This window comes from Mobula birostris, chromosome 29 (assembly GCF_030028105.1).
Source record: "Mobula birostris isolate sMobBir1 chromosome 29, sMobBir1.hap1, whole genome shotgun sequence".
NCBI classification, from domain to species: domain Eukaryota; kingdom Metazoa; phylum Chordata; class Chondrichthyes; order Myliobatiformes; family Myliobatidae; genus Mobula; species Mobula birostris.
In genome coordinates this window covers 35819403-35839672 of record NC_092398.1, presented here as the reverse complement: position 1 = coordinate 35839672, position 20270 = coordinate 35819403, and the positions used below count along the sequence as shown (strand labels likewise).

At 45.1% G+C, this 20270-nt stretch overlaps 1 protein-coding gene and 1 long non-coding RNA gene across 2 annotated transcripts in view; one reads left to right on the top strand and one right to left on the bottom strand.

Moving 5' to 3' along the window:
- The window catches only part of LOC140189965 (uncharacterized), a 35789-nt gene extending 25630 nt beyond the window's left edge, over positions 1-10159 (top strand). Inside the window, exon 3 of the long non-coding RNA XR_011883519.1 lies at positions 9582-10159. This is a non-coding gene — a long non-coding RNA (uncharacterized lncRNA). The remainder of the gene's footprint in view (positions 1-9581) is intronic.
- Positions 10160-18484: 8325 nt separating this feature from the next.
- Positions 18485-19903, bottom strand: LOC140189949 (uncharacterized). Its single transcript, XM_072246323.1, has one exon. The coding sequence runs from the start codon at positions 19801-19803 to the stop codon at positions 18676-18678; it is 1128 nt and encodes a 375-aa protein (XP_072102424.1). The 5' UTR covers positions 19804-19903; the 3' UTR covers positions 18485-18675.
- Positions 19904-20270: the final 367 nt, after the last annotated feature.

Sequence of the window (20270 nt, the reverse complement as noted above, 5' to 3'; positions counted from 1 at the left end):
TGAAACACACTGACAATACACAGAGAGGCAGATGATAGGTGGAGTACCTGGAGACCCAGGTGGCAGCGATACAGGTAACAATGAGAAACAGGTGAGAGACGGAGTACTCAGTAATACAGGGGCCGGAGTAGAGCAAGAGTGGGGACAGGAGCACATGGCAATACAAAACCACAGACTGACAGCTGGGGGGAAACACACAAAAAGACAGATCAACTGGAGGTACTGACAGTAAACCCCCCCCCCCACCCAAGGACGCCTCCTGGCGTCACAGCAGGTAGAGCCGGGTGCTGGCGATGAAAGTCCAGGATGTCACAGGCGGGTACTCAGCACCTCTCCACAGGACTGTAGCCCTCCCAGTCCACAAGGTACTGGAGACCACGTCCCTAGTGACGGACGCCCAGCAGTTGACGCACTATGAAGGCCTCTGACCCATCGATGAGCCGTGGGGGAGGGGGGTGTTGGGGACAGGACAGAGGGAGTGGATCATGAAAGGCTTGATGCGGGACACAGAAGGCGGGATGAATGCGGCGGAGAGTGGAGGGGAGCTTGAGCTGGACAGCAGCAGGGCTGATGACTTTAGCAATGGGAGTAGGTTCGATGAAGTGGGGGGGGCCGAGCTTGCAGGAATCCACCTAGAGGGGCAGGTGTCAGGTTGAAAGCCACACATGCTGTCCCTGGCGGTAACGTGGGGCCTCGGAGTGATGGCAGTCAGCTTGACGCTTGATCCTAGCAGAGGCACGGAGAAGGGCAGAGCAAGTGCGCCTCCACGTCCGCTGACAACGGTGGATGAATACCTCGGCAGATGGAACACCAACCTCCTCCTCCTGGGCAGGGAACAGTGGAGGTTGGTAGCCAAGGCAGCACTCGAAGGGGAACAGACTGGTGGATGAGGACGGATGAGAGTTCATGGCGTACTCGGCCCAGTTGTAGTGGTCGCGTCTCTGGCACCGAGACTGGACCCTCAGCTCAGAAAGGAAGGAGAGGAAAGAGGAGCGCAGTAGTGATAGGGGGTTCGATAGTTAGGGGGCAGGTAAGAGGTTCTGTGGGAGAGATCGAGAATCCCGGATGGTCTGTTGCCTCCCTGGTGCCAGGGTCCGTGATATCTCGAATCGAGTTCTCTGTATTCTCAGGAGAGACGGTGAGCAGCCAGATGTCATGGTCCACGTGGGGATCAATGACATAAATAGGAGTAGGGATGAGGTCCTGAAGAAGGAATATGGGGAGTTAGGAAAGGAGTTAAAAAGCAGGACCTCAAGGGTGGTAATCTCGGGGTTGCTGCCTGTGCCACGAGACAGAGAGGGTAGGAACAGGAAGTTATGACAGATGAATGCGTGGCTGAAGAGTTGGGGCAGGGGTTCAGATTACTGGATCACTGGGATCTCTTCTGGGGAAGGTCTGATCTGTACAAAAAGGATGGGCTGCACTGAACTGGAAAGGGACCAATATCCTGGCAGGCAGGTTTGCTAGAGCTGTTGGGGAGGGTTTAAACTAGTTTGGCAGGGGGGTGGGAATCAGAATGTGAGTGCAGAGATTAGGGTAGAAGGACAAGGGCATGATGCTGTGTGTTCTGAGTTGGTGAGGAAGGACAGGCAGGGGACAAAACATAAATGTAGCCAGTTAGAGGAGTTGAAGTGCGTCTATTTCAATGCCAGGAGTATTAGGAATAAAGGGGATGAACTTAGAGCATGGAACTATGATGTTGTGGCCGTTACTGAGACTTGGCTGGAGGAAGGGCATGATTGGCTGATGCAGGTGCTGGGGTTTAGGTGTTTTAAAAGGAATAGGATGGGAGGTAGAGAAGGCGGGGGTGGGGGGAGAGTAGCATTACTAGTCAGGGATAGTATCACGGCTATAGAAAGGGAGGACACTGCGAGGGAGTGTCCACTGAGTCGGTGTGGGTGGAAGTCAGAAATAGGAAGGGATCAATCACTGTGCTGGGAGTAGTCTGGAGGCCCCCAAATAGCCCTCGGGACACCGAGGAGCAGATAAGAAGGCTGATTTTAGAATGGTGCAGGAAATACAGGGTTATAGTTATGAATGATTTCAACTTCCCTCATATTGACTGGCATCTCCTGACTGCAAGGGGGATAGATGGGGCTGAATTTGTCAGGTGTGTTCAAGAAGGATTCCTGACACAGTATGTGGACCGGCCGACGAGAGGAGATGCCATACTGGATCTAGTTCTGGGTAATGAACCTGGTCAGGTGGCAGACCTCTGGGTGGGGGAGCATTTTGGTGAGAGTGGCCACAACTCCCTTAGCTTCAGCATAGCGACAAAATGGGAAAGTGCTTAACTGAGGAAGGGCTAACTATGAAGGGACGAGGCAGGAACTAGCGGGAGTAAATTGGATTTTTACTCCCATATGAATCCTATTTGTGACAGATGTCACTCTGAGGTGGCTTCTTTGACTCATATGTTCTGGTCCTGCCCTCTCTTGGAAAAATTTTGGAAGGATATTTTTGATATTATTTCAACAGGTTTGCATTTTGATTTACAACCTCATCCTATTACAGCAATTTTTGGTTTGCCAATGACGGAACATAGATCTTTATCCTCTTCAGACCGTCGGATGATCGCATTTGTTACATTAATGGCCAGAAGATCCATTTTATTGAATTGGAAAGAGACCAAGCCCCCTACTACATTTCAATGGTTTTCCCAAACTATATCATGTTTACATTTAGAAAAACTCAGAAGTGTCATTTTTGATCCTTCGGTTAAATTTGAAGAGACTTGGAAGCCATTTATTCAACATTTTCATATGATATAGTTTGACCTTTTCCGAATCCTTTTTATTAACTTAGAATATATGAATAGAGGAGCAGAGTTGACGACATTAATGAGTGTATTCGATCTAATATATTGGTTCAGCCTTGTTTAGTTCTGGTTTATTTTTGGGTTTAGCCACTAGTTTTATATTTTTTCCCTGTTTTTTGGGGGGTTTTTCTTTACAATATCGTTTTCTTTTTATTTCTTTTTTCTCCACGATCAACTATATGAAGAGTTCGGAAGTCTATAACACTTGTACTATTTGTAGTCTTTTTTTGTATATGTTTATTAACAATAAGGTAATTCCAATCTCTGTATCACTATTGTTATTACGTTTATGAACTTGAAAATTAATAAAAAGATTAAAAAAAGAGAGTAAATTGGAAACGGATGTTCAAGGGTGAAAGCACAGAAGTAACGTGGAGGAAGTTTAGGGACCACTTGTGCTGGGTTCAGAATAGGTCCCACTGAGACAAGGAAAGAATGGTAGGAAAAGGGAACTGTGGCTGATGAAACACGTGAGGCAACTCATCAAGAGGAAGAAGGAAGCATATGTTAGATATAAGAAGCAGGAAACAGGAGGGGCTCATGAGAAATATAGGGTGGCCAGGGAGGAGCTTACGAAAGGACTTAGGAGAGCTCGAAGGGGGCATGAGAAGACCTTGGAATGTAGGATTAAGGAGAACCCCAAGGCGTTCTATGCGTATGTGAAGAACAGAAGGATGACAAGAATGAAGGTGGGGCCGCTAATGGATAAAGAAGGCAACATGTGTCTGGAGGCGGAGGAGGTTGGGGAGGTCCTAAATGAATACTTTGCTTCAGTATTCACAAGAGAAAAGCACCTTGATCGGGGTGAGGTTGAAATAGAGCAGGCCTGTGTGCTGGACAATGTGGAGATTAAGGAAGGAATGTTGGATCTTCTTAAAAACATCAAGATTGATAAGTCCCCAGGGCTGGATGCGATATACCCCAGGTTGCTGTGGGAAGGGAGAGAAGAGATCGCTGGAGCAGTAGCTATGATCTTTGAATCCTCTTTGGCTGCAGGAGGATTGGAGAATGGCAAATGTAGTTCCCTTGTTTAAAAAAGGTAATAGGGAGAATCCTGGGAACTATAGACCGGTGAGTCTTACGTCAGTAGTCTGCAAACTATTGGAAAGGATTCTTAAGGATAAGATCTACGAGCATTTGGAGAAGTACAGTCTACTCAAGGATAGTCAACATGGCTTTGTGAAGGGAAGGTCGTGCCTCTCGAGCCTAATCAAGTTTTTTGAGGAGGAAACAAAAGAAATTGATGAGGATAGGGCGGTAGATGTGGTCTACATGAATTTTAGCAAGGCATTTGACAAGGTCCCCCATGAGAGACTCATCCAGAAAGTCATGAGGCATGGGATCAGTGGAACCTTGGCTGTTTGGATAAAAAATTGGCTTACAGCAAGAAAGCAGAGGGTAGTAGTGGAAGGAAAGTATTCTGCCTGGAGGTCGGTGACTAGTGGAGTGCCACTAGGATCTGTCCTGGGACCCCTGCTCTTTGTGATTTTTATAAATGACCTGGATGAAGAGGCAGAAGGATGGGTGAGTAAGCTTGCGGATGACACGAAGATTGGAGGAGTTGTGGATAGAGCTGTAGGTTGTTGAAGGTTACAAGAGGATATAGACAGGATGCAGGGTTGGGCAGAAAAGTGGCAGATGGAGTTCAATTGGGATAAGTGTGAGGTGATGCATTTTGGAAGGACAAACCAGAAGGCTGAGTACAGGGTTACTTAAGAGTGTGGATGAACAGTTAAGAAGGCCTGTAGGATGCTAGGCTTCATTATTAGGGGGGTTGTGTTCAAGAGTAGAGAGATTGTTGCAAATCTACAAATCTCTAGTGAGACCACACTTAGAGTATTGTATTCAGTTCTGGTCACCTCGTTATAGGAAGGATGTGGAAGCTATGGAGAGGGTGCAGAGGAGACTTACCAGGATGTTGCCTGGATTGGAAAACAAGTCTTATGAGGCAAGGTTAGCAGAGCTGGGACTTTTCTCTTTGGAGCGTAGAAGGATGAGAGGGGACTTGATAGAGATCTACAAGATTATGAGAGGCATAGATAGGGTGGATAGCCAGTTACCTATTTCCCAGGGCACGAACAGCAAACACCAGAGGGCATATGTACAAAGTTAAGGGAGGGAAGTTTAGGGGAGACATCAGGGGTAAGTTTTTTTACACAGGGTTGTGGGTGCCTGGAATGACTTGCCAGGGATGGTGGTGGAGGCTAAAACATTAGGGGTATTTAAGGGCCTCTTGGACAGGCACATGAATGAAAGAAAAATAGAGGGTTACAGGGTAGTGTGGGTTTAGTACATTTTTTTTTAGGAATATGGGTTGGCACAATATCGAAGTCCGAAGGGCCTGTACTGTGCTGTAGTATTCTCGTGTCTAGTATCTCGGGTAGCTGCTGACTCCACGCAGAGGGGTTCTGGGAGACCAGACACCACAATGCTGTCTCTAGCTGTTGGTTGGGCCGCTCGGTCTGGCCATTGGTCTGTGGGTGGAATCCTGAAGACAGACTCACAGAGGCATCCAGAGGATTACAGAATGCCCTCCAGAAGCTGGGTGTGAATTGACAGCCCCTGTCTGACACAACATCTACAGGTAAACCATGTAATTTAAAAACATACAGTACTAGTAATCTGGCTGTTTCTTTGGCAGAGGGGAGTTCAGGTTAGGGAGTGAAGTGTACAGACTTGGAGAAACGATCACCTACCGTGAGAATGGTGGTGTTACCATCTGATGGGGGAAGACAGGTGACAAAATCCACGGCAATGTGGGACCAGGGTCTCTTGGGGATAGAGGGGTTGTAACAGACCAGCGGGTGACCGATTAGAGTTCTTGCTTTGAGCACAGGCCGATCAGGCTGAGACGAAGTTGCGGATGTCATCTCCCATGGAGGGCCACCAGAACCGCCGACTGATGAAGGCCTGAGTATGTTTGGTTCCAGGGTGACAGGATAACCGGGAAGAATGACCCCACTGCAATACCTGTGAGTGGACAGAGCTGGGGACATTTAGTGGGGCATTGGCTAGGGGCTGCTTCGCTCTGTTGAGCAGCTTGCACAATGGATTCAATGTCCCACTGCGCTGTACCCACGAGACAGTGAGCAGGGAGAATGACATCGGGGACCTCAGGGGTCTCAGAGGAAGGAAATCTTTGGGAGAGGGCATCAGGTTTTCCATTCTTGGAACCAGGGCGGAAGGACAGAGTAAAACTGAATCTTGAGAAAAACAGGGACCAACGAGCTTGATGGGAGTTGAGACACTTGGCAGTAGTTACAAGGGAGGATTGATAAGTTTGTGGCCTAGAGTAGAAGGAGTCAATTTTAGAAAACCTAGCACATTTATTTTTCAACATAGTCCCCTGCTACATTTACACACTTAGTCCAGCGGTCGTGGAGCATACGGATCCCTTTTTTGTAGAAGTCGGCGTCTTGGACCTCCAGAAAGTGGTGCACAGCAGGTGTGATTGATAAGTTTGTGGCCTAAGGTGAAAGGAGATGAGTTATACAGCTCTCCTTGCATGCACATGTAGTTCAACTCTTTGAGTGATTATGCAGAAAGTTTGAAGTTAATAACGCATCTCCTTCTACCCTAGGCCACGAACTTATCAATCACCTCTGCTGTGGACCACTTTCAAGTACAGCCTCTGCTCTAGTGGCTTATCTACATACTGCATCAGGAAACCTTCCTGAACACACCTAACAAACTCCACTCCTTCTTAATCTCCCGCACTAAGGAGATGCCAGTCAATATTAGGAAAGTTAAAATCACCCATCACAACAACCCTATTATTATTGCACCATTCCAGAATCTGCCTCCCTATCTGCTCCTTGATGTCCCTGTTACTATTGGGGGGGAGGGGGGGGGAGTCTGTAAAAAACATCTAGTAGAGTTATTGTCCCTTTCCTATTTCTGACTTCCACCCACAATGACTCAGTAGACCATCCCTCCATGACTTCCTCCTTTTCTGCAGCTGTGACACTATCTCTAATTAGCAATACCACACCCCCATCTCTTTTCCTCCCTCTCTGTTCTTTTTGAAACATCTGAAGCCTGGCACATTCAGCAGCCATTCCTGCTCCTGAGACATCCAAGTCTCTGTAATGGCCACAACGTCATAGTTTCACGTATTGATCCACGCTCTAAGTTCATCCACCTTGTTTATGGTACTCCTTGCATTGAAATAGACACATCTCAAACCATCAGTCTGAGTGGTTCTTTGCTCTAACATCTGCCTATCCTTCCTCACAAACTCCCTACAAGCTGTCCCTACTTGTGCTCCAACCCTCTGCCTCTTCACTTCAGTTCCCGCCCCCTGCTAATCTAGTTTAAACCCTCCCTAACAGCATTAGCAAACTTTCCTGCCAGAATATTGGTCCCCCTCAGATTCAAGTACAACCCTCCCATCCTTTTTGTACAGGTCATACCTGCCCCAGAAGAGGTGTTCCTCGGGGGTCAGTATTGGGACCGCTAATTTTCACGTTGTCAGTGATTTAGATAGTGAAATTGATGGCTTTGTGGCAAAGTTTGTGGATGATACGAAGATAGGTGAGGGGTACGTAGTGCTGAGTAGACAATGGGATTGCAGCAGGACCTAGACAAATTGGAAGAATGTGCAAAGAAGTGGCAGGTGGAATATAGTGTTGGGAAATGTAGGATAGTTCATTTTGGTAAAAGAGACAATAGTATAGTGTTATCCAAATGGGGAGAGAATTCAAACATCAGAGGTGCAGAGGGACTTAGGAACCCTTGTGCAAGACTCCCAGAAGGTTAATTTACAGGTTGTGTCTGTGGTAAAGGCGGCAAATGCTATGTTGGCATTTATTTCAAGGGGAATAGAATATAAAAGCAAGGAGATAATGCTCAGCATTTTTAAGACACCTGTCAGGCCACATGGAGATTGTCAACAGTTTTGGGCCCCATATCTCAGAAAGGATGTGTTGTCATTGGAGAGAGTTCAGAGGAAGTTCACAAAGATGATTCTGGGAATGAAGGGGTTAACAGATGAGCATTTGGCAGCTTTGGGCCTGTACTCACGGGAATTTAGAAGAACTGGGGGTGGGGAATCTCATTGAATGTTGAAGGGACGAGATAGGGTGGATGTGGAAAGGATGTTTCCTATGGTGGGGGTGTCTAGAACTAGAGGACACAGCCTCAGAATTGAGGGGTGACGTTTTAGAATGAGGTAAGGAGGAATTTTTTTTTAGCTAGAGGATAGTAAATCTGTGGAGTGCTCAGCCACAGACTGCGGTGGAGGCCAAATCCATGGGTACGTTTCCTGATCATAGTCATAGTCATAGTCATACTTTATTGATCCCAGGGAGAATTTGGTTTTCGTTACAGTTGCACCATAAGTAATAAATAGTAATAGAACCATAAATAGTTAAATAGTAATATGTAAATTATGCCAGTAAATTATGAAATAAGTCCAGGACCAGCCTATTGGCTCAGGGTGTCTGACCCTCCAAGGGAGGAGTTGTAAAGTTTGATGGCCACAGGCAGGAATGACTTCCTATGACGCTCTGTGTTGCATCTCGGTGGAATGAGTCTCTGGCTGAATGTACTCCTGTGCCCAACCAGTACATTATGTAGTGGATGGGAGACATTGTCCAAGATGGCATGCAACTTGGACAGCATCCTCTTTTCAGACACCACCGTCAGAGAGTCCAGTTCCATCCCCACAACATCACTGGCCTTACGAATGAGTTTGTTGATTCTGTTGGTGTCTGCTACCCTCAGCCTGCTGCCCCAGCACACAACAGCAAACATGATAGCACTGGCCACCACAGACTCATAGAACATCCTCAGCATCGTCCGGCAGATGTTAAAGGACCTCAGTCTCCTCAGGAAATAGAGACGGCTCTGACCCTTCTTGTAGACAGCCTCAGTGTTCTTTGACCAGTCCAGCTTATTGTCAATTCGTCAAGGCATCAAAGGATATGGCAAGAAGGCAGGAATATGGAGGTTTTGTTTGTAATTTTTTTATTGAAATTCAGCATCATACAAACATTTTCCATAAGATGCATTTCAGATTCTGTATGTATATATCATATATTCATGTTTGCCACAAATCTCCATATAGTATTTATCTGAGGTATACCCTTAGAAAAGAAAAGAAACAACAAACAAAAGGAAAACTATGTACGAGTAGGGAGTGATTTTTTTACAACATTATCATTGACTTGTGAGAATAAAATCAGGCCTATGGGGTGATACGTAGTTAAACCATTTTTCCCAGTATGAATCAAATTGTTTCCAATTTATGATTGACAGATGCTGTTATCTTCTCCATGTTGTAAATGTCCATTGTAATTTCCATCCATGCATTTAAAGTTGGGTTCTCCTGTGATAACCATTTCCTGGTAAGAGTCTTCTTACCAGCCACCAGCAGTATATTCATTAAATATTTATCTCTTTTCGACCATTTTTGAGGTATATAACCAAAATATATGGTCTTACTTTCTAAGGGCATTTCACATTTTAAAATGTCTTGTAGGGTATTGTGTATCCCACTCCAATAGTCTTTCATAATGGGACATTCCCAGAAAATATGGTAATGGTTTGAATTTTGATTTCCACAATTTCTCCAGCAAACAGGGAGATTACTGTCATAATGGGATTTCTGAGAGGGTGTAATAAAATATCTTATCAGGTTTTTCCAACCAAACTCCCTCCATTTCTGTGAACTGGTACACTTCCATTGATACCTCCATATTATTGTCCAGTTTTCCTCAGATATAGTTACATATAGTTACATGATATCGTATGTGTTAACTAGGGGCTGTGCACAATCCTGATTTGAAGGAGGCAGACGTGAGAAGCATGGAGGAACACCTGGAGAAACTTTTGAAATGCCTTCATCGCTGCCACTGCTACTGTGCGATCAAGAACCTCTGGAGGGGTAGGCCCCAAATCCTCGGCTTTGCCTATTGCCTGTTGCCGGGGCCGGGGTCGAAGCGCTCGGCAGAGATGGTGTTCAGTGCTCGGTGTCGGAGGGCTGGCCGGAGGCTCAAAGTTTTCGGACGGACTCAAGAGTCGGCTGTGGTCGGGTGCTTCCAGGGTGCTGCATCGGCAAGTTTGTGGCGCTGGAGGTTCATGGCAGGAAGAGTTTTTTTTCTTCCTTCTACCGTCTACGTAAGATGATGGGACTTTCAAGAGACTTTGAGACTCTTTTTTACCGTGCCCACGGTCTGTTCTTCATCAAATTACGGTATTGCTTTGCACTGTTGTAACTATATGTTATAATTATGTGGTTTTGTCAGTTTTTCAGTTGGTTTGTCTTGTGTTTCTGTGATATCATTCTGGAGAAACACTGTATCATTTCTTAATGCATGCATTACTAAATGACAATAAAAGAGGACTGCGTGTCCTCATAATCTAATCTAATCTAATTTTTGTGTAAAATGCATTTTGCATTTTTGTGCATCCTTGTATAATTTATATATTCTTTGATAATAAACATACTTGCAATAACACATACCATATATCAGCCTCTTTGAGATCAAAAGCTCCCAGTAGTGATATAGGTTGCCCCATCATCACTTCAAATGGACTCCATTTTGTTTGGGGTTGTTCTGATGCCACATAAAACCAAAGGAAGAGCTGTCGGCCACAGTACACCTTCCTCAAGATAATTAGTCAGCCATTGTTATAATGTCATTCATTCTTTCAGCTTGTCCTGATGACTCTGGAAGATGTGGACAATGAAAAGACCATTCAGTGTTCATCAGTCGACATAATTATTGTCAAACATTTCCAGTGAAATGTTTGCCTTGGTCAGAGTCAGTGTGCTATGGCAATCCCCATTGAAGAATATGGTCCTTAATCAGAGTCTTAGCTGTGTGTGTGGCAGTAGCTTTTCTTGCTGGGCTGGCTTCCAACCATCTTGAAAATTTGTCCACTGTTAGTCCACTGTCATTAACACATCTGAATATCCTTGGCACTTCAGTAAAGTAATATAGTCCACTTGTAGATGTAAGAATGCACTAGTTGGGGCAGGAGTACTTAGTTGAGGTGGCCGTTCTATTGATCTGTGGCTTGTTTCCTGGCATGTCATACATCTGTCAACTGTTTGTTGAGCTTGCATCCTGAACTTTGGATTCCACCACCACTGGGGGAATATGTCAACCATCTTTTAAATTCCAATGTGTCTGCTGTGCCAGGTGAGGAAGCAACTGAGCTGTGGCTACCAATGACTAGTGCCGTATCTCCATACTCCATCATAAGTTAAACACCCACCGTTTTCCATCCTGTGAGCACCGATCTTGTATTTCTTGAATATCTCGCATGGTCATCTTTCTTAGTTTTAGTTGTTGGGAATTTTCTCTATTCCTTCTTTGGCTGTCCTTTTTGCAGTTTTGTCTGCAAAAGCTTTTCCACAGCTTTCCATGTGGTCATTTGAGAGTGACCTTTACATTTTATTACTGCAACTTCTGATGGTAGTCACATGACTTCCATGAATTTTTGTACTGGTTCGCCATTTCTGATTGGAGTTCCCACAGCTGTAAGAAATTCTCTTTTCTCCTTAAATTTCCAAAGTCATGAACGACTCCGAAGCATATTGAGATATTAGCCGATCTTCCTTCGCCCAGTTTACAGGCTTCAATTAAAGCTTCCAGTTCTGCCCATTGTGCAGAGGTACCAGAACCATGTTTCCCATTTTCTGAGACAGCAGCCTAACCAGCCATTCAAATTCCTCCCTCAATGGTTGAAGAGTCATCACTGTAAGGAACCAGGTCCTGGCCCAACAAAGGCGCTTCTTTTTGACAACTTGCACCTTCTTGGCATGTTATTGTTCTGATCCTTCTAGACTTTCATGTTCACTGACTGTGTACTTATGCCCTCCGATTTTTGTTCTTCCACTGCAGGCAAAGGCTGCAGTGCTGGACAGAGTCACTTTTGCAATTTTGACAACATTGCCGTTACATCTGCAATTACAGCCAAAGTTGTGCCGTCCAATCAACATTTTTCTTTCCTTGTGAGATAGGGGATTGAGTTTGTTGTTGATCCTGTGGTGAAGTTGATTTCTTATGCCAACAAGATCTAGTCCAATGTCCTCCTCTACCACATAATTTGCATCCAATCCACTTGTTCTGTTGGTTAGCAGGTGGAGACCTGTAAGATCTGTACTGATCTTGTTTGGACCTCAAAATCCCATTCCACATCTTCAGCAGGGGCTCGAAATTTCCCTTGTTAGCTTCACCATGTTGGCAACAACTAATTTCAAATCATCCTTTGCTGACTTGATGGTCTTCGATATTATCTCAAACACGAGGTAATCTGCAGATGCTGTAAATCCAAATCAACATCAATGGGAAAGAGTAAACAGTTGACGTTTTGAACCGAGACACTTCACATCGGGGTTAGGGTTAGAGTGTTGGATCTCTGAGTTCATTGGTTATGGGAAATGTTCAATGGTGGGGCTAGTGAAGTTAGATTCAAAGATTTAAAGAGAATTTAATATCAACGAATGTATAAATTATACAACCTTGAGATTTGTTTGCTAAACAGGCAGTCGCAAAGCAAGGAACCCTAACACTTAAAAAAGACCAACCCCTAGTGCCCACAGAGAAAGAGAAAAAACAAAACAGATCAAGCAAACAATGGAAGCGAGCAACAAAAGCATTCCGAACCAAATCCCAGCGTAGGCCCAAAGCTTCAGCATTCAGGTCATCATATTAGCAGGGCAAATCACCGCACAGTTTTCAGACACAAAGCACAGCGGCCGGGGGCAGACTCATGGCCTTAGTGTCACAGAGGGAGGTGCTGCCAGACTATCTTGGCAGGTGTTTATATTAAAGCAGATTGTACTTCTCATTAGAACCCTGGGCGCCTCTACGGCGAAGCACTCAGGACATAAATCTCGCCACTCAGCGAATCGCTCCAGACCTACATTTCACTCCAGAAGAAGCTGTCCTCATCCTGTAGCCTCCTGGTACACCTCAGGCTCACTCAGCTCATTTCCGTCTAGGGGGAGCAGCCCTTGGCCCCGCCAAACTCTGTAATCGAGTTTGTGTAGATGCTGTGTGATGTACTCCACCACGCCAAATAACAGACAATAAACCATATGCGATTAAATGATTACAATTTATAGATTTTACTGGAACTATGTAATTAATAGAGATAAAATATAAAAGGAAAGTAAAAGGCGCCAAACTTATCAAAGTTCAACCACTTCATGCACAACCGTTGGAGCTCAATTAACGGAGTCTTCTTTCCACCATCCGATCCCCTCCGACCCGCCGCCTGGGACTAACCATGGTGGTCGACCAGACGCTCCACACGAGTCTGTCCTCGTCTCCCCTCCTCGCCGAAGACCCTGGGCATCAGACTCCCGCTCGGGGTCCATTCCATCAGCCAGCTTACAGCATTGCGTCTCCTCTCTCTGTCCCTATGGCGCCTTCTGCCCAAAACCCGCCAAAACAATAGCTTACGCACAAGAAAGAGTAACATCTATCCCAATTGGTTAGCAAATGATTACAATTCTCATTATCAGTAATTATAACCCAAATAGGCTGCTAGAGAGAGAACCACTTGCTCAGCAGTTAACATCACAGAGAAGCCATTTTATTAGTCTTAGTAGTTACATAAAAGAAGAAACCCCTTACAATCCTCTCCAAATCAGCTCAGCACCCAGAGCAAGCCAACCTCGTGTGACTCTCAACACCTTGCCTTTCCAGTCTAACTGGGCCAGCGTTTAGATTGTCCAGAAGAAGCCGTTCTCAATCTCTCCAAATCGATCTACCCGGGTTAGCTGGACATGCATCGGAATTCCTCTGACCTGTCTTCTCCCCTCCAAATCCTCCACCCCGACCAGCACAGCTCCAACTCCATGCATCAATCTTGCAGCGCACACCTCTCAAGTTTGCTTACTCACCTTGTCATTGTTTGCAGTGATAGTTTTCCACAATTTACTTTAAAAACCATTATTAATAATGTTTTTAGTCAAATTCCTTTGCTTTCGAACCACCTGTAAGCTGTGCCATGTCTTCGGTAGTGGCATCTTAAATCGGAAATTACCCCTTTTGGTTCAAAAGCCGGGTGGCTCAGGGTGTTGGATCTCTGAGATCATTGGTTCTGGGAACTATTCAATAACGGGGTTAGTGAAGTTGAGTGAAATTACCCCCTTTGGTTCAAAATCCTGATAGTTCAGGGTGTTGGATTTCTGTTTATTACCTGATCCTTAGGGTTCATCCAGGAGTCAGGAATGATGACCAGTCTTAACTCAGCCATGATGAAATGGCAGAGCAGACTCAATGGACCAAATGGCATCAATCTGCTCCTATTATTTATGGTCTTAATTCCAACAATCATTTATTGTATGGTACAAACAAACAAACAAGTATAGAGACTAAATAAAGAGCCGAGAATCGATGCTAAGTGTATGTATATGAAGACAAAGGAATAAACATGATACTTCTGAAAAAATCTATCCCATAATAAGCTAAGGACAATTCTATAGGCAGGAATGAACTGGTTAATAGATTACATAATTAAAACAATTACATCACGTGGGTAATGAGCTATTCCTCAGCCAAAGAAGAACTGTTAGTTTAGCTGCTCTACTGCTTTCTGCCAGTGTGTGTGAAAAATGCATGAGTTTGCTAAAAGTATTATTAAAAGAATCAGTGGTTTCTAATGCAAACAACAGGAATTCTGCAGATGCTGGAAATTCAAGCAACACACATCAAAGTTGCTGGTGAACGCAGCAGGCCAGGCAGCATCTCTAGGAAGAGGTACAGTTGACGTTTCAAACACAGCAGGCCAGGCAGCATCTCTAGGAAGAGGTACAGTTGACGTTTCAAACGCAGCAGGCCAGGCAGCATCTCTAGGAAGAGGTACAGTTGACGTTTCAAACGCAGCAGGCCAGGCAGCATCTCTAGGAAGAGGTACAGTTGACGTTTCAAACGCAGCAGGCCAGGCAGCATCTCTAGGATGCTGTACGTCGACTGTACCTCTTCCTAGAGATGTTGCCTGGCCTGCTGCGTTCACCAGCAACTTTGATGTGTGTTGCAGTGGTTTCTAACAGTAGTCTGGATGAGTAAGTGAATCCCTTCCAACACACACAGCAGATGAATGACCCTTCCCTACTGTTAACTCGCTGGTGTGTCCACAGGCTGGATAGTTGACTGAATCTCTTCCCACACTCAGAATGGGGAGTGATTTTTCCTTGCTATGAGCTCCTTAGTACACCTTCAGGTCAGATAATGTAGTGAATCCCTCCCATACAAGTTGTTGAGCACCTGATCTCGAGTGAGGATATGCTGGAATGTCCGGATCCAAAGGGTTTTTCAAAGAGAAATTAAAACAGAAAACTTCATTTCAGACGTCTTGAGCTGTGATGTGATGTGCCTTTCCAACACCCCCCCCCCCCAGGACTTACAACTGATATACTGGTATTACAAAGGAATATCTGTTCACTTCTTCAGTAACCTGAAAACAACTTACAAGGCTTACTTTCATGTTGCTTCATCCAAGTGTTACCCGTATACCGACACACGTAGCTGTGACTGGTATGGTACTATCCAGATGCTATCGAGCACCTCCAATGCCACATTCAAAGATGGATGGATGGTACTGGTGAACTGACAGTCAAAGCAGAACTGATAAGGTGTTGTGTTTGAGATTGCTGGACACAAATCCTTTTCCTTTTCTACCCTGTTCAAAGGTTTATAGAACTTAATAATGGGTGAATAACAGCATTTCAGATGAGATAGCTTTAGTCTCCAAGGTGACCTGTGACATCATACGGCGACAATAAGACTCCACACAAGTTAAGAGAACAAATCCTCAACTTCGATCCGATCACGGTTCACCTGTCCGTATCACAATGGGAAAATCCTGCCTGTCATCTATCTGTGATTTTCCTCAGCGTGTCTCTGTCCATTACTATAGCTGAACAGTTCTGGTGGTGAAAGCATGGGACATGCTGCCAGTGCAAGTGGTGCATGTGAGCTTCACTTCAGCGGTTAAGGTAAGTTTGGGTAGGTACATGAATGGCAGGGGCATGGAGGGCCAGTGCGGATTAATAAGACTAGGCAAGTTAAATGTTCAGCACTGACTAGATGGACCAAAGGGTCTGTTTCTGTGCTGTATTTTTCTATGACTCTAAGAAACAATGGTCTTACTTGGCAGAAGGATCCAGAACCAGATGACGTTCAACAAATGTGATCTGCTAAAGAACCAAAAGTGCCAAGTTTGTTTAACCCTTGCGGCTATAATTGGCATTTTAATGCACTGGAAGTTGGACACAGCTCTTCTTTTAGGCCTCAGTCTCAACTATTCCCATTGATTACCAAGATCTAGACATCAGCTGATTTTGGCCTTCCAACCTGATCTCAATATTCACTTCAACTGGTAGAAAATCGGTAATATGTGAAAGACACAGTATACGTTTTCATGCAAGATGAACTTGCAGAAACTTTTTCATTCCAGTTCCAAATCCTCAGGTTTAGAAAGCAGGATCTCAGCTGTGTATGGGAGGTCCAGCGTACTCATTACGTAACTTCTGTCCACTGAAAGCATGTACATTCTGAAGCTCAACGGCTTCTGGGTAAGAACAATGCCACTGAAATAATTTTAAACATTCCTTTCCCTCTGCCAAATGGCACCAATCCAATCAATATTTTTATGACAACTCAGAAGCCAGTTGAACAGCAAGCTCCCACAAGCAATATACTCAACAGGCATTGTGTGTGTCAAGTCAAAATTATCTGAATTTTACTGTCAATCAGCTTCCAAATGTTGCCATCCTGTCATTCATTACCACGCCTGCACATACACCCCCCCGGCTCTGTTTCTCTGCTCCTTGTCATATGCTTTACCACTGACCAGAGCCCCAAAGTCTCTGGTTCCAACCATGCTCCACTGTACATCCAACTAATGGTTCCCCATTCTGCTTTCAGACTTTAGAGGACAGTGGTGTATTCTAACAATCCAGCTGCAAGCAGTTAAAATGACCTACAACATTGAAACGAGCAGGAAATAATGAGGTTAACTACCGATGTCACTCTTCCTCCACCCAGAGATTTGACAGACGAAGATCATGTCAGACATAACCCCAGTCAGCTCATCTTCTTCAGCCTGTAGAAAGGCATGCAGGAAATTCAAGACAAAACTCTGCACCTATAGAGTGGTGATTGCAACCCATCACCATAGGAAGAGTGAGAAGTGAACACAGGGATGGATTTAAGACCATAAGACATAGGAGCAGAATTAGGCCATTTGGCCCATCGAGTCTGCTTTGCCATTCAGTCATCCTTTACTCCCCCACCCCCCAGCCTTATTCCCTGTAACTTTAATTCCATGTCGAATCAAGATAATAGCAAGTTCTGCTTTAAATACACTCACAAACTGGCCTCCATAGCTGCCTGTGGTAACAAATTCCACAAATTCACCACCATTTGGCCAAAGAAATCTTTCCACATTGTGTTAAATGGACACTCTTCTATGCTGAGGCTGTGCCCCCTTGTCCAATACTTCCCCACCACGCGACATATCCTTTTCACATCTACCCTGTCTAGGCTTTTCAACATTTGAAAGGTTTCAATGAGATTCCCCCTCGTCCTTCTAAATTCCAGGGAGCACAGACCCAGAGCCATCAAACGTTCCTCGTATGATAACCCTTCCCTTCCAGAACCATCCTTGTGAATGTCCTCTGAACCCCCTCCAATACCAGCACATCTTTTTGTTGATGAGGAACCCAAAACTGTTCACAATACTCAAGGTGAGGTCTCACCAGTGCCTTATAAAGCCTCAGCATCACAGCCCTGCTCTTGTATCCTACACCTCTTGAAATGAATGCTAACATTGTATTTACCTTTCTCACCACCAACTCTACCTGCAAGTTAACTTTTTGGGTGTGCTACACAAGTCCCTTGGCATCTCAGATTTTTGGATTTTCTATTTCAAAAATAGTCCACACATTTATTTCTACTACCAAAGTGCATGACAACACTGTATTTCATTTGCACTTTCTTGCCCTTCTCCTAATCTGTCTAAGTCCTTCTGCATCCTGTTTCCTCAACACTACCTGCCCCTCCACTAATCTTCATATCATCTGCAAACTTGGCAAAAAAGCCATCTATTCTATCATCTGAATCACTGATACACAGCATAAGAAGCAGGCAGTCCCAATACTGACCCCTGCAGTACACCACTAGTCACTGACAGCCAACCAGAACAGGATCCTTTTATTCCCACTCACTGCCTCCTACTAACCAGCCAATGCTCTAACCATTGTTAGTAACTTTCCTGCAATACCACGGAGTCTTTACTTGGTAAGCAACCTCGCCTCATGTGTGGCACCTTGTCAAAGGCCTTCTGAAAGTCCAAATATACATCATCCACTGCATCCCCTTTATCTATCCTACTTGTAATCTCCTCAAAACATTCCAACAGGTTTGTCAGATTTCCCCTTAAGGAAACTATGCTGACTTTGTCCTATCTTGTCCTGTGTCACCAAGTACTCCATAGCCTTATACTTAACAATTGACTCCAACATCCTTTCAACCACATAAGTCAGGCTAATAAAATAGCTGTCTATAAAAGAACTATCGTTGAACAAATTCACTGGCAGGGACCAGCTGAACTGAGGTGACTCCCGACTGTACATTGGCTGTGTTGTAGGTTCAGTAAATACCTGAGACAGAGTCTAAAATAAAACTGATTTATTTGTAACAGATTCAGAAGAGTAAACTCCAGTCCCATTAAAGGTGAATATCAGAAGAAACTTCTCCTATGCCCAGTGACCAGCGTGCAGAACTGGGTTTGATAAGAACAGCAATAATTACAGAGTTTAGCAAAAACAGTCACTTTTGACTTAATTCTGCATTCTACATCTGTAAAGGTTAAATATCCCGCATGCATCTTGTTTAAACTTCTTTGGCAATGTGAACTCTGTAGTGTGCCACAAGGTGGGATGACCGAGTAAATCGCTTCCCACACACAGAACAGTGGAACGGTCTCTCTCCTGTGTGAACACGCTGGTGTGCTTGTAGTTTGGATGAGTGAGTGAATCCCTTCCCACAATTTGAGCAGGTGAATGGCCTCTCCCCAGTGTGAACTGACTGGTGTGTCTGTAGGTTAGATGACCGAGTGAATCCCTTCCCACATACAGAGCAGGTGAATGGCCTCTCCCCAGTGTGAGCTTTTTGGTGTGCCAGCAGGTTTGACGATCGAGTGAATCCCTTCCCACAGTCTGAGCAAGTAAATGGTCTCTCCCCAGTGTGAACTCGCTGGTGTTTCTGTAGATTTGATGAGTGATTGAATCCCTTCCCACAGTCTGAGCAAGTGAATGGTCTCTCCCCAGTGTGAACTCGCTGGTGCGCCACCAGGTCAGATGATCGACTGAATCCCTTCCCACAGTCTGAGCAGGTGAACGGCCTCTCCCCAGTGTGAACTCGCTGGTGTGCCAGTAGTTTGGATGACTGAGTGAATCCCTTCCCACAAACTGAGCAGATGAACGGTCTCTCCCCAGTGTGAACTCGCTGGTGTGTCTGTAAGTTGCATGACTGAGTGAATCCCTTCCCACAGTCTGAGCATGTGAATGGTCTCTCCCCAGTGTGAACTCGCTGGTGCGCCAGCAGGTCAGATGATCGAGTGAATCCCTTCCCACAGTCTGAGCAGGTGAACGGCCTCTCCCCAGTGTGAACTCGCTGGTGTGCCAGTAGGTCAGATGATCGAGTGAATCCCTTCCCACATTCTAAGCAAGTGAATGGTCTCTCTCCCGTGTGAATTCTCTGGTGTGCTTGTAGTTTGGATGACTGAGTGAATCCCTTCCCACATACAGAGCAGGTGAATGGCCACTCCCCAGTGTGAACTGACTGGTGTGCCAGTAGGTTGGATGACTGACTGAATCCTTTCCCACAGTCTGAGCAAGTGAACGGTCTCTTCCCAGTGTGAATTCGTTGATGTACGTTCAGTTCAGATGACTGAGTAAACCTCTTCCCACAGTCTGAGCAACTGAACGGTGTCTCCCCAGTGAGAACTGACTGACTCATTGGTGTTTCTTTGGGTGGGCTGAGTGGGTGAGTGAGTCTGTTCCCACACACAGAACACGTGAACGGCCTCTTGCTGCTGTGAGTTTTCTGATGTATCTTCAGGCTGGATGACTGAGTAGATCCTGTCCCGTACACAGAGTCGCGTACTGTCCCATACCCTAATGCCTCTCCCCACTGTGAAGTCACTAATGTGTCTGCGGTTCGGCTGAATGAAAAAATCCCGATCCACACTGAACTGAGACCCTGGTTCCAGTAGATTTCACTGAATTATAACAGAAAATTTCAGACACAAAGCACGTTTCCAGCTGGGATGAGATCATTTGTCATCTCCAAGGATCAGCAACTGATATACTGGTGTCACGATGCAAATATCTTATCATTCCTTAAATATCCAGTCAGAGACAGGCAAACTGATGTGTCGTCGTTTTTTTGTGATTCCCATTCACAAATTCTTGGTCCTTGTAACC

What these genes read in the sequence shown, in the direction of transcription:
- LOC140189949 (XM_072246323.1), bottom strand. Translation starts at nt 19,803, where the DNA reads ATGAGTCAGTCAGTTCTCACTGGGGAGACACCGTTCAGTTGCTCAGAC.